Source organism: Leopardus geoffroyi, chromosome A1 (genome assembly GCF_018350155.1).
Source record: "Leopardus geoffroyi isolate Oge1 chromosome A1, O.geoffroyi_Oge1_pat1.0, whole genome shotgun sequence".
Lineage (NCBI taxonomy): Eukaryota > Metazoa > Chordata > Mammalia > Carnivora > Felidae > Leopardus > Leopardus geoffroyi.
In genome coordinates this window covers 145,723,272-145,738,288 of record NC_059326.1, presented here as the reverse complement: position 1 = coordinate 145,738,288, position 15,017 = coordinate 145,723,272, and the positions used below count along the sequence as shown (strand labels likewise).

The 15,017-nt window shown below is 38.4% G+C and overlaps 1 protein-coding gene across 2 annotated transcripts in view; it reads right to left on the bottom strand.

Moving 5' to 3' along the window:
- Positions 1 to 319: 319 nt before the first annotated feature.
- LOC123607757 (V-type proton ATPase subunit S1-like protein) overlaps positions 320 to 15,017 on the bottom strand; it is a 39,565-nt gene continuing 24,867 nt past the window's right edge. For both annotated transcript variants that reach the window (XM_045497127.1, XM_045497126.1), the window contains 4 exons: positions 13,862 to 14,097; positions 8,058 to 8,108; positions 5,456 to 5,696; positions 320 to 1,066 (listed from right to left, as the gene is read on the bottom strand). In XM_045497127.1, the coding sequence (XP_045353083.1) occupies positions 764 to 1,066; positions 5,456 to 5,696; positions 8,058 to 8,108; positions 13,862 to 14,097 (831 nt within the window). In that variant the 3' untranslated portion in view covers positions 320 to 763. The remainder of the gene's footprint in view (positions 1,067 to 5,455; positions 5,697 to 8,057; positions 8,109 to 13,861; positions 14,098 to 15,017) is intronic.

Here is a 15,017-nt window from a genome sequence, read left to right as displayed (position 1 = left end):
CTTCCCTAAACATCTCTGTAAAAGAGACTAATTTTTAAAACAAAATTGGGATATAATTGCTAAAAATACAAACTGTGATGGGGTGCCTGGGTGACTCAGTCAGTTGAACATCCGACTTCGGCTCAGGTCATGATCTCACAGCTCGTGGGTTTGAGCCCCGGTGGGACTCTGTACTGACAGCTGGGAGCCTGGCGCCTGCTTTGGATTCTGTGTCTCCCTCTCTCTCTGTCCCTAACCCACTCGCATTCTGTCTCAAAAATAAATAAACAGTAAAAAAATTAAAAATACAAACTGTTACAAAATACTTAAAATTCAGAACTTCCAGATAACCTTTGTTTTTATTATTTCTGTACTTAGCACATCCAAACTGGTACAGACAAGGAGGACCAAATTTGTTTTCCCTGCTCTAAATGGCATCATTGGTTTTAGGTTTTGTTGCTGTTGCTATTGTTGTTGTTGTTGTTGTTGTTGTTGTTTGGGTTTTGGCATGGTTTTTTTTTGTCTTAATTTGAAATACCCCTTTGCTTTCAAAGTACGTTTGGGGCAACAATCATATTTATTTCTGCGGGGTTCCTGGGATAACTTTTTCATTGCCTCAAGTAGGCCAGCGGACGCTCCAAAATGTATTTTTTGCATGTATTTCCTTTTTTTTTAAATCAAGCCATAAGGTAAAAATTTTATATCATAAGTCAAAGAGGACACAACAGAAATCACTCCTTTCATTGGCCATTGTGGACTTCGTGAGGAAGAGGGGTCTGTGCTGTTACACATAAATTTTGCAGATCTGCTGGCTTCTCAGTTCATAGCACTCGACCCCCTGGCTCCTCAGCAGCTCCTTCTCTTCTGCGGCATCTCGAGGTTTCAAGTGGGGGAAGTGGGCCGGAGAGGTGATAAAATCATAGTGCCGCTCCAGATATCGCAGGTAGATGAGCATGTGCAGAGCGTAGGCTAGCACCAGCAGCAGGATCAGGGACATGGCCAGGCCAATCAGAATTGCTGGTGAGAAGGAAGAGGCACAATCTCGGGCCTTGGCAAACTGCTTCCCCTTGATGGTAAAGCCTTGGATCTGTCAAGGAGAAAAACCTGAAGTGACATACTCTTTCTCTCCTAAGATCTACTTGTCAGTTGGGCTGAGGCTTCTGGGCTCCTAATTAATCAAATTTAAGGCACTGGAGCCATACTTCACTGAATGCTTTGAGCACATGATCCAACAAATGTGAGTGTGCTTATGGGCACAGTGAAACAATTTTTAATCAAAACTGACCCAGACACTCTGCGATGTATGTTTACCATAATTAAGAGGCTCAAGAAGTTCAAGGCTCTGAAATAAAACCTCTTGTCATCTGATCCTCATAAATACTCTAGTTCATCTAAAAACATAACTTAGTGGTGTCACTAAAATTTAAAGTGCACTCAAAATTTTATAAACATTAGTTATAATTTCACAAAGAATAATACGTCTCAGTTCCTCTGCCTTTGATTCTGTTGACAGGATGTGGACAGGAAGAATCTCTTAAGAGTAGATATTATGATTCCCAATGAGGCAAAATATAGCTAATAGTAAAGACTAACAGTTACTGAAGATTTTTTATGTATTAGATATTGCCCTAACTCATTTAAAAACCACAAAAGCCTATGAATAAGTTACTGTTTCATGGATGAAGAAACTAAGGCACAGAAAAGTTAAGTAACTTGCCCAGAGTCACTCGGCATTAAGTGGAGTGAAGTTATTTTTTATTTATTTTATTCATGTATTGATTCTTTTAAGTGCAATGAAGTTATAATTCGAACCCAGGAAGTTTGCCTTCAGAGTCACTTCTCAGTTTACAATTCCACAGCTCCTGGTATGTTCTGTCTCTTCTTCCTCCAGACGCTACCTCCCCCTCTTTATCAGTTGTACCATACAGACTTGGTATTGTTTTTGGAAGCGCTGTATACCAGCCCTTGTTTTACATCCTGCCCAGAGCATGGAAAGAAGAGCTTTCTCATATGTGCAGATGAAGTGGCTCAAATAGTTGGAACTACAAGAGGTTCAAATCGACAACTGGCTCTGTATCTAAATACTGTCGCAGTGAAAGAAACTGGGCTACAGACTACTCTAAATAAGACCAATCTTTCGTGGAAGGCAGCTCCCACACTTAGCTGGCTTTTGAAAAAGAATCCTACATAGCATCACCTTGGTCACCTAGTTGGTTTTAAAGGGATACATCAAAAAACTGAATTATCCATGAAGGCTTTAAGTGACAACTCATTTTTATGACTTAAGTAGGTGCTCTTGCATATTTTCATGCTGAAATGACTGTAGCCATAGACTTTAGAGGCCTTGCTTGCCCAGTTATCTGTGCACTAGACTGAATCTAAAACAGCTCCTGAAGGAGACTTTTGGCCTGGTTTCTGGGATCCCTGGCCCGCCTTTCTATGACGAGGCAAAGTGAGGGGCACCTGGGTGGCTCAGTAGGTTTAGGGTCTGACTTTGGCTCAGGTCATGGTCTCACAGTTTATGGGTTTAAGCCCCACATCAGGCTGTCTGCTGTCAGCATGGAGCCCACTCTGGATCCTCTGTCTCTCTCTCGCCCCAGGTGCGTGTTCCCTCTCTCTTCTCTCTCTTTCTCTCTCAAAAATTAATTAATTAATTAATTAATTTAAAAAAAAAAAAAGGAAAGAAAAGAAAGAGGCAAAGGGTCCTCAAAGGGCTAGTGCCTGAAGAGTCAAGCTCTTGACAAAATGACAAAAGATGGCAACACTGAGCCTGCACTCCAAAGAAGCAAAAATTAGCCCGTGTTGAATAAATACACTCCTTGTGATGCCGGCTACACTTTAGCAGTCCTTCAGTTTGCCATGCACGTGACATCACTCTGTACTTCTTAGAATAAGTCAGACGGGCAAAGCCACATCTGTGGAATGCAGCCTTTTGTGTACGTACTTTAACCACTATGGACACCGCCACCTCTCGCCTGCACTGAGCTCGCATTCCGCCATCTGCTCACATTCAGGATGGCCTAGAAAGGCCCACTTCTGACATCCACTGCTGTGTTCACCATAGACTGCTGAAGACACTGGCACATGCGGCCCCAGACCAGGGATGAAAGTGCTCCTCGCAAGCACATTTTCAGTAGTCTTACGGACCTCAAGAACATGTAACTGAGCGATTCTTTCATATACTAGACGCTCCAAAGCTTTAGAGCCAAGTCACTGTGCTGCTTCTAGCCAGGTCAGACAGATGGCCTCGTGGATTTGTGTAATGGCCTCACTGGTGGCTGTAACTAATCTTTTCTTCCTTTTTCTTAAGCCCCATGTCTTTAACCCCTTTTTTGTTTGTAAAATATAAATAACATAAAATCTACCACCCTAACCATTTTTAGGTGTACAGTTCGCTGGTATTAAGTCCATTCAGATTATTGTGCAACTATCACCACCACCCATCTCCAAAACACTTTTTCATCTTGCAAAACTCAGCCATTAAACACTAACTCCCCATTCCCCTCTTCCCTCAGGCCCCTGCAAACACCATTTTATTTTTTTGTTTCCAAATAGGACTACTGTAGATACTTCATTTAAGTGAAATCATACAAATATTTGTCCTTTTGTGTCTGCTTTATTTCACATAGCGTAATGTCAAGGTTCATTCATGCTGTTGCCCGTATCTGAATTTCCTCCCTTTGTAAGGCTAATATTCCATCGCACATATACACTAGGCTTTGTTTTTCATTCATCCATTGATGGACATTTGGGTTGTTTCCACCCATCTTTTGGCTTTTGTCAATGATGCTACTGTGAATACACAAATATCTGTTCAAGCTCCTGCTTCCAATTCTTTTAGTAAATACCCAGAAGTAGAATTGCTGAGTTACACGGTAATTCTGTTTATTTTCTGAGGGAATACCATACCATTTTCCAGAGAGGCTACACCATTTTCAATTCTTACTAGCAATGTACAAGTTTCTAATTTCTCCACATCCTTGCCAACATGTGTTATTTTCTGTTTGGGGTTTGCTTGTTTTTGTTTGTTTGTTTGTTTGTTTTTAAATAATAACCATCCTAATAGGTATGAAGTGGTTTGTACATTTTTCAAAGTTAATTTCCATACAGTGTTTCTGTAAGTCACCTTAAAAGTCACTTCTGAAACAGGTAGAGGTATAAATCAGGCAATTCCTCTGTTCCAATCAGGCAGGATAATGTGTGAATTATTCCATGTGTTCATTATTACTTCCTGCCCTTTGTGCCTACTTCTCTTTCTAAAGGGCAAGTGAGAGAAATCTATATAATATATACTTTATAAACATTGATAAATACATCTGCATTATGTATGCTATAATGTGCCCTTGAAGTCAAATAGTCCAGAATTCAAACTCTGCCTCTAACGTTTACCAGTTATATCACTTTGAGAAATTATGCAACCATCAGAGCTTCAGGCAACTCGTTTGTAAAACAGGGATAACAACAACAATCTTGTGACATTATGATGAGGTTTGAAAACAAAGTATGTAAAATAACCACAACAGTGCTGGCAGACACAGAGGACTCAAAAGTAGTAGTTACTGTTAATCCAGGGCTGACACAGTCCTGGGTGTTGTCACATATCTTAGGCCATGATTTCTTTACATCCGTAAAAGAAAGGTCAGAAATTAAGAGGGTGAAGTAGCTGACCCAGGTAGGTGACAAGCAATTTGAAACCAAGACTTTCTTTCAAACGTTAAAATGCAAGCTCCTTCCCTATCCCAAACTGCCTCTCAACACCACCCGTTTCCAAGCTGGGAGGAGAGGAAGTAAATCTATTTACTTTTGGAAAAGATTGGAAAGTGTCCACAAAAGGGCAAGCAAAACCCTGCCTATTTCAGTGAGTTGGAAGAACAAGGGAAGTTTTTTTAAACAGGTAAACAGGACAGAGGAAGTTGACAGATGTCTCTAAGCCTTTCCCCATGCCTTTCCCCAAGTACTTTCAAGAGGATCTTCTGGGATAGTTGTGACTCCCTGGCTGACAGTTCCATTCCTATGTTAACTGCCAAAGCTGTCACTCAGGCTACAAATGTACTTCTTATCTGTCTGGATAGGATCACTGTTCCACCCCCAGAAGGAAATAAAATCATTGCCCAGCAGCTCCTCTCCCCAGAAGGGCCTCTCCCTCCAGGAAGTGTCAGTCACGGGACTTCACTCCACAGCTTCACTCCACTTTCAACTGCTGGCGTTTCTCATTGGTAGTTATTAGTGACTGCATAAATGTGAATGTAAAGGCAAGTGGGGAGGAGGCATAGGCGTGGGTCGTGCACAGGGAGAGGAAACATTCTATCCGATTCCATTTCAAAACTTAGAAGATAAAGAAAAAAATACCAACATTATTTTAAAGGTATCCATTCCTCTCTTTTCCCTAAACATGTATATTACAGGTGTTTTCAAACACTGAGGTTTTTTGGCACCAAATGTACAGGTGCACTGAGCACCTGTTTTAGTTTATTACCTGGAAATCAACAAAAGTGACCTCCCACAGGCTTGAAGTATCATCCACGTAGCTGGGCAACAAGAGGGCATCATAACGCTGCAGGCTGCTGACATGCTGGCAGTGGTAGGAATAACTCGATGGAGCATATATGCCAGTGGCATTAAAAGTTGCTTGGATCGAATTATTGAAAATAATCTCAACTCTGTGCAAACTAAACCAGCTCTGGATGTACGACTTTTTGTAATTGGTAAGGGTGAATCTGAAAAAGATTACAACAGTATCACTCCTAAAGCACTTGATTTTTGCTACACAGGAAATCATCTATTAACAGAGCAATTGCACCCTCTTTTGTCAGGTAGTAGAACTGGCTCAGTGAGAGTTTACTTCTAGTTCTGGAGAAGAGTTTCCTGATGGGTAGGAATAAAAGTGAATTTTAGAATTTTAGAAGTGAACTCCTTCAAAAAGAAAAACACAAAGAAACCTGTTTTATTTTCTTTTGTAATCAAAACTTGATTTTACTTTGCAAAAGGTTGAGGAAAACTAAATGGACAATAACACAGAATTAGTTAAATAAATAAGGGTCAAAACTAATAATAAAAGCTTTTACTGTGTCAAGCACCCTTCTATTATTTAACATGAGATATACAATATTATTACCCTCATGTCATAGGTGATGAATCAAGACACAGTGGAGTTAAGGAAAGAACCTGTGCAAATTTACTCAGAGATTAAGTATGGGAGCAGAGCTTTGAATCCAATTTGAGACCAGAGCCCTTACTCTTAGCCATTTTGGAATGGAATACTCTCTAGCAATAAAAAAGTTATAATATGTCATGATCATTTCTTCATTAAAAAAATGTATGACTACATAGAAAAAATTCTGGAAGGACAGAGATCAAAATATTAATGATTACAAATGGAGGTTAAATTATGAATAATTTTCACGTTCTTTTCATAGATTAACATTTTCTGATTTTTCTGTTTTCTGGACATGTATTGGGCCCCTACAGAAGCAGACCCTGAGACAATGATGTGAATAGAAGTATTTGGGGAGGTGGTCCCAAACTTATTTGGCAATTTAGTCACTCAAAATATGTCAAACGGGAAAAACAGAAATGACAGAGTAGAAGGCACCCCAAAAGGACACATTGTGAAGCAAGTTTCCACTATGGGCAAGTGGGGTTTGATGCCCATGGGGTACCCTGGGAGACAGGGTAGTTCACATGCCTGTTATCTGATCTGAGGGTGAGGGAGCTGGGGTGTTTATACACTTCTTTCAGTCACTGACTGAGAGCTGCTGAGGTAGGGATAAGAGGCAGTGGACCTCTCTGACTAAAGAAAGCTTTTAGGTAACGAAGGGCTGACAATTCAAAGTTGAGCTGGTGGACTACAGTACTCTCAAATGGAAATGCCCAAAGTGACACAGCTAGGGTACTGACAGTGTCTGCCACATACCCTTATCATCAGAAAAAATAAGAATCATAAAGCTAATTTCCTTTTGGGGAAAAAAAGGTGCTATTTGAATAAAAACTATTCCTCATTCCTATATGAAATAGATGTGTATTTGGGTTTGTATACATGTTTACTCACCTTGTGGGATTCTATTTTCCTCATAAAGTTTCTCTGAAATATAATGATATGTATTTTTTAAATTATGATCAGTGAAACACTAGTGTTCCATGACATGTAGACAAATATTCTGAGGAAAGAGCTTTCCGAGATAAACACAGGAAACATGAGGTTAATCAAATTTACCAAGTGCAGGAATCTTCCTTAAGAGCATGTCTTCATAGTAACTTTAATTTTATACATTAAATTTAATAAATTTAAGTTTAATACAAATTTATAGTGTCAATCTCCAAGAGGAGGACGTGGAGTGCAGTCTTTCTCAAACACATCTGACCACAGAACCCCTTTCCTAGGGATCTTGTAAATATTTTTACAGAGCAGAAGTGTTCCATGGAACACAGCTTAGGAAAGACTACCCTACCACATCCTGCTGGTGTTTCAAGTAATGTTAAAGACACAGCTGTTTGTCTCCATGAAAAGGTTGGTCCTATAGAAATGGAAACATTTCATTATTATAAGAAAAAGTATATAATGCCTTCAAATTGTGCCCCACTCCTGGAGCAGTTCCTAACTGCTTGGCAGATATATTCTTCCATACATAAGCAGAGCAAGATGTAAGCCTGTGTTGTCTGCTGGGAAATTCAGCTAACAGAGACTTTTTTGCTGTTATTAAATGACGTGTGATTCACTGTAAGGTATTATATAGAAAATAACTTCAAACCAGAGTCACAGCTTCGGAGCTTTACATATATTTTAGTCTTTGCTCAGAAGAAAAAGACTATTACATTCTCAGGTTCATGTGATTTCTAGGTCTTAACTGAGGAAAGAAAAACTACACAGATGCTTTGGTAGAAACTGAAGAAAGCATTATGATAGGATCCTACCATAAAATCACTGACTTTGTACAGTTAGTTAAATGTGGCATTTCACGTGTCACAGTGGTTGGCACATAGGAGGTCCTTGATACTTACTACATGTTGAATGAGTAAATTATATGGAACTAAACTAGAGTGCTGAATTTATGACCTTTTAAAGTAGTATCCATACTTACCTTATATCAAGACCTTTGGGACTTTCAGCATCACCAAACTTCATAGATAAACTAAGGAAACAGAAAGAACATAATCCATCAAAATACAAATAACCTTTACATAACACTCTACTACAAAATTACCTCAAAATGGAACAACTAAAGCTATAAAACTTATAGAATAAACATATAGCAGTTTTGGAATCTTGGGGTAGCCAATGGTTTCTTGAAAAAAAAATAGAAGTATGAAATATAAAGAAAAATTGATAAACTGTACTTTATTAAATTCAAAATTTTACTCTTCAGAAATACTCTTAACAGTGTTAAGAAACAAAAAAAAGGCAAGCCACAGAACAAGAGAAAATATTCACAATACATATACACAAAGAACTAGTATCCAGAATATAATAAATAACACTAACAATTCAATAATAAGAAGGCAACCAACCTAATTTAAAAATGGTGAAAAGACAGGCACTTCACAAAGGAAAATACACAAATAGCTAATAAGTACATGAAAAGATGCTCAGCACATTATTAGCTATCAGCAAAATATAAAATAAGACCACAATAAGATAAAAGCACCATGATACAGTAATTGAAATGGCTAATTTTTTTTTTAAGAACCGACTCTTAAGCTTTTAAAATCCATATTTATTCACACTTCTGTAAAAGTTAACAGGAGATTTCTGGGAGCAGAGACAGATTATTACTAACTCATAGCAATAACCATATTGGTTCCCCTTTTTTCTTAAAGAATTTTTAAAAAATATTTACTTATTTTTGAGAGGGGAGGAGCAGAGAGAAGGAGACACAGAATCAGAAACAGTCTCCAGGCTCTGAGCTATCAGCACAGAGCCTGATGCGGGGCTTGAACTCTAGAGCTGTGAGATCATGACCTGAGCCAAAGTCGGACACTGAGCCACCCAGGTGCCCTGATTCCCCTTTTAACCGAATTATTCTGCCTTAGAAACATGATGAGAGCCAGATATCATCCTGTACATACTGAGATTTGTAATACAGATGAGGAACACCAAAATTATGAATCTGGGAGTTTATATAAGAGGGAGACTGTGGTACCCCTTCACCTCCTGAGAGAGGAAGAAAACATTTGCTTCCAAATGTCAAAAACTGTCCTGGAAACATGAAAAGAGAAGGGCACTAGTTACCTACCTCACAATGTAAGCAGATGAGTTTTATTAGCCTTTGAATGGGAGCAAATAGCGCATCTTAAAGGAGACAAACGGCTGCATGTCTAATACCCATGAATGTAAATAATTATTTCTAAGAGGAAGACAAGAAGTCTCTCTGGGTTTCCAAACCCTGCAATATGTCCATGGTCCTGAGGTTCAGTACTCCTGACAGGTAAACACTTTCTTCTAAGGAGATGAATCTAACTAAATTACTAACTCCAAGGCTTATTTTTTAACCCAAGTCCCAGTAAAATTTGTCCAGAAATTGCTAACCATGCAGAAACAATAAAAATATTTTCTTTACAGTCTTACATTGACCATTCCAAGTGTTGGTGAGGATGTAAAGCAACCAGAACCTCCTCACACAAAGCTGGTGGGAAGGTAAATGGTACAAAAAAACAATTTGGTGGTTTCTTAAAAAGCCAAACATACATATACCATATGATCTGACCATTCCCCTCCTAGGTATTTATCTAAGAGAAATGAAAATATATGTTCGTATACAGACTTACACATGAACGTTTAACACGACTTTATTTGGAAAGCTATCCAAAAACTGGGGCAAAAACCAAATTTCCATCAAGAGGTGGATGGATACATAAGTAGTGGTATATCCATACTATGGAGTACTTACTACTCAGCGGTAAAAAGGAACATAACTTTGACACATGCAACAAAGCAGAAGAATATCAAAATAATTATGCTAAGTGAAAGAAGCCAGACTAAACAAGAGTATACACTATATGAGTATATTTATATAAAATATTCTAGAAAATTCAAACTCATCTATAATGATAGAGAGCAGATCAGTGGTTACCTGGAGGGGTGGGAGTGGCAGGAGAGAAAGATCACAAAAGGGCACAAAGAAACTTTTCAGGGTGATGAAAATGTTTGCTGTTTTGATTATAGTAATGGTTTCATGGGTGTACAAACACATCAAAATTGATCAAAGTGTGTACTTTAAACATGTGCAGTTTAGTGTATTTTATTATATTTCAATAAGGTTGAAAAATAAAAATGAGAAAAAGCTAAATAACTGAAATGAGAAAATGTGAAAAATGTAAATACAGAAAGGATGGTGCTGCATCCTTTTATATATTATATATTATAAATATATATTATATAAATATATATAAATATTATAATATATTATGTATTATATATTATCTATATAATAGACATTATAATGTCTAGAAGTTATAACACCTCAACATATGCCATAACACCAAAAAAGCAAAAGTGGGTAGCCATAAAATGTAAAATTACAAACTTGAAAAAAAACCCCACAAATATAATCTCATTAATTTGGTCCTACTTATCAAGAAATAGAAACGTCAGTGATTGAGCTAAAGTTTATCTTCATACTATCTATGGGGTAAGGGATATTTATAAAATAAACCTGGTAAATAAAGTCATTAAGAGAATTATCTTTATTTCCTAACATTATAAGCACAGGCACCTTAAAAGCACTCATTTATAAATACTTTATAAGGTAATTTACTCAGTTAAGCAAGTCTCCAAAAGGCCTTTCTCTAATAATATTCTAATAGTTAACACATTACTTAAAACTTCTAAGAAATAAATTGTACTCCTTGAATAGTATTTTATGAATTTGATTGGTCACTTACTCTAACAGACATTTCTCTACTTCTTCCAAGGAATCAGAATAGCTTAGTTATCTATAAACTGGCTCTGTAGCTGATGAACTAAAATTCAAAGCAAGGCCACACTGAGCCCACCCTAACGGCTCTCCCCTTCTGATGGAGCAGCTCAATGGCCTCTATGCTTCTGACCCTGCAAGAGTTCTCTCCAGCAGTCCTGGTTTTGGTGAAAGCTGTTAACATGCTCTGCTGCAGAGTAAAGAACATGCTTGATTTCAACAAAGCAAATTCGACAATCATTCAGTGAGGCTCTTAACTGCCAGCCACGGCACCATTACCTGAGAACACGAAGGAGAAATACAATCTAGTAAGTCACTCAAAAAAGAGCTGCTTTTACTCTTCCAAGTGCCCTAACCTCCCACGTTTCAAACGGACTCTGAATTCTTCAGACTATAATTAATTGCCTAAACTCAAAATACACACAGATGCTCAGATTATGCTCTATTTGTAGGGCTTTCACTATTTAAAAAGACTTCCGTAGCAAATCTGTCTGCCAACAATTCGCCTTTCCCTGAACATTTTGTTTCCAGGCACTAAAACAAGGTCATATTTTTTTAATCTGTGCTTTTGACCCTACATGGTTATGTCTTTACTTGGGTTTGTTCTTTCAGTTACTCCCTTTCTGGTTCTTGAGAATAGAAGATTTCCTTGCCAGCACAGCAAATGTCCACTAATATCCACAATTCACAGGAATGAGGGACAGACTCAATATCTGGTCCCTGCATGCTTCGTGTACTGGGAAGCCTCCCACTCATGCCCTTGGGTGGGCTGTCCTGGATGTGGGCACACTTGCCTGAGCAGTACTCCAGGAGGTGGGGACTATTCACTCAGAACTTGTCCCAGTAGAATTATTACATTGGTGGCCAAGAAGAAAAGTCAGGTTCCACCCAATTATTCCTTTGTGCATTATGAAAACCAAAGCTTCCCTAGGTCCTTCCACCAGCAAACTAGGCACTATTTTACTCTAGTTTATCATTAGCATGTTAGGAAGATAATACTACCACTTTGAGTAGCCCCTGACAAGTTCTCATGCATACAATTCCCCATTTGATTTTAATGGTTATTTTTTTTTTTTTGAGAGAGAGAGAGAGAGAGAAAGAAAGAGCACTCACATGCAATCAGGGTAGGAGGAGGAGGAGAGGGAGAGAGACAGAGAGAGAGAGAGGATCTGAAGCAGGCTCTGCACTGACAGCTCAGAGCTAAAAGCGGGGCTCGAACTCACAAACTGAGATCGTGACCTGAGCTGAAGTTGGACATTTAGCTGAATGAGCCGGTAACTGAGTCACCCAGGTGCCCCTCCCCATTTGATTTTCATGATGCTATGAGATAGCGCCAAGAGAGAGGAGGTAAAATGCCACTATTAAAAACATTGTAGACCTCAGCTCTACTAGCAAACAAGCTGTATGATCTTATCAAATTTCCTAACCTCTACGAAGTTTGATTTCAGATGGTAATGGTCTGTGACTCAGGGACTTTTTCACAATAGTATTGTAAGGAATAACAAATATTGTGCCCGTGAAGTCCTTGCTCTGTGCCTGATCCATGGCAAATGCTCCAGGCCTGTTACAATTAATAGATGCCATCACCTCCATTCACAGATATGATCCTATGGCAGCTCCTATTTGTAAAGTCACAAAGCTCACCAGCAGCACTGGGCCTAGAAGCCAAGTTGTCATTTTTTCTGTTTCTGGGTTCCCAGTGATCATTAAGATTTCTAAAGCCCAGCAAAAAAACTGTGGTGCTCTGATCTCCCCCACAAATATCCTGTGGTCAGAATAAATGGAATCAAGAAGGGCCAGTCAGCCACAGACAGGCAAGATGATCCCTAGGCAATCAGCCTCTCTCCAGGCAGCTGACCACAAATAAAGAGCCCTGTAGGGAATTAATTAGAGCCCAAGGAACAAGTCCTGAGCTCTCAGCAGTGCTGGAGTCTCTTTGGTAGTCTGTGCTGTAACAGAATAAACAAATCTGGGAGGACTCTGGATGCTTATACTTAGAATCCTCTAATTCTCTAATAAGAGACAATCATTCTGAATGGCAAGATGCTTACTAAAACTTGTAATATAACTTGTAATACTAATACAATCCATTTTCACCCATCATCAATAATTTTTAAATGAAATGTCAAGTTCTGGAGTAAAAATGCCACACACACACACACACACACACACACGCGCGCACACACACACAAATACACAGTATACATTAGCATTCTGCCCATCTCAACCAGGCCAGAACAAATGCAGACAATCTTCCAAAAGCCTTCATTATACCAGCAAATGTTGAAAGCAAGGAGATTTACAGAAAGCAAGTGGGACATGCCAGACTTACTCCTTCTTGACCAAAACAAATACAAGCAAAAAATTTTTGCTCAGATGACTAAAAGCAGAGAAAGGTACTGGACATTGATTTCCTCCTTAAAAGGGATATTTGTTTAATCTGCTTAAATCAAAAGCAATTATTATAATCATTTTGAAGAACTGTTCTAAAGAATTCTCTGAAATTTGGCCATTCAAAGATACCCCTGCAGACTGGCAACGTTCCACAACTTCAGAACACTCTCTAGAATTGGGACTCTTCCTTGGCTAGAGTCAGCCTTCATGGTTTCCCCCAGTGGAAGACGTAGGACTCGGCTTGCTGATACACGATTTCCTCCCTGCTGGGACAAAAGTAGTTGGACACCTCACATCTGGAGGTTGATACCAAGCCTGGGGTCCTCTTCAGTTTTCAGAATGAGTTTGGAAAACCTCCTCTTTCACAACTCTGATTTTCCTTGAGGTATTATAACAAGAAAATAGCTAGGAAAAGTAGTTTTTAAATTAATTTCTGATTTTTCTTTCATTGTAGACCTTAAACATTTCCTCAGAGATGTGTTTCAAGTTAACTACAAATGAACCTACTTCCATCTTCTGAAATGTCAGAAAACTCGAACGCCCAGTTAACAGACTACAATACCCTAATGGCAACTTACATGGCACTTTCTTCACTGCAATTTGAGTTGCTAGTGTCCACTGCTGCCTTCTGGCCAAAAGCTTCATCTGTAAAATCCAGCCAGGTCTGATTCTTAAATTTTATTGTTATTCTTTTGGCCCAGAAAAGAATGCAAGGAATTCCATCCATAGAGACATTAACTGGGCTATGATGGCTGAATGCATTCCAAGCTTCTTTTTCCAAATGTCCTTGTCTGCTCAGAGTGTAGTTGAGAGTCTAGTTAACCAAATAAACAAAATTTAAGAGATGGATTTGTTTCCATGGGACAAAAGGCTTCTCAGAAGTAAAAGGATTAATTCACAACCTATTGAAGCTCTGATCTCTCCAGCTCCAGAGTCCATACTACTGTGGGACAAAGGAGACAAGTAGACCCATCTTAATCATAACAAGCTAAAATGACAGGTATGTCTGAAAAGTATATGAAACTAGTTCCACAAAGCACCCAAATTGGAAAGGACCAAATTGTTAAAAAAAAAAAAAGATCCAATTTTGCAAATGATAATATTAGCAATATAGACTTTAAAAAGTCACCAGGCTGGGAGAGAAAGTGGGGATGAATAGGTAGAGCATAGATTTTTAGGGCCATGAAACAATTATTCTGTAAAACACTATTAACAGTAATAGATAACATTATACATTTGTCAAAACTCATAAAATGTACAACACAAAGAGTGAATCCTAGTGTAAACTATGGACTTTAGTTAATAATAATCTATCAATATTGGTTCATCAACTTTAACAAACATACCAAACTAACACAAAATGTTAAATAAAGGGGAAACTGGAGTGGGGAGGGATTGAGAAAGCGTATAGGAAACTTATATTTTGTTCAGTTTTTTTCTGTAAACCTAAAGCTGCTCAAAAAAAAAAGTCTAGTAATTAAAAACAAAAATTCAACATGCCATGAAAATAAGAACCTAAATAACACAGGACTTTAAAATAAAGAAATTAACATGTTAAACAAAAAAACAAACCAACAAACAAGAGGCTTCTAGATACCAAGCATAATTCTCCAGACCATTAGTGCCCAATAGAACATTCTGCAATACTGGATATGTTTAATATCTGCAGTGTCCAGCGCAGCAGGCCCTAGCTATATATAGCTCTTATGGCACCAAATGTGGCCAGTGCAACTG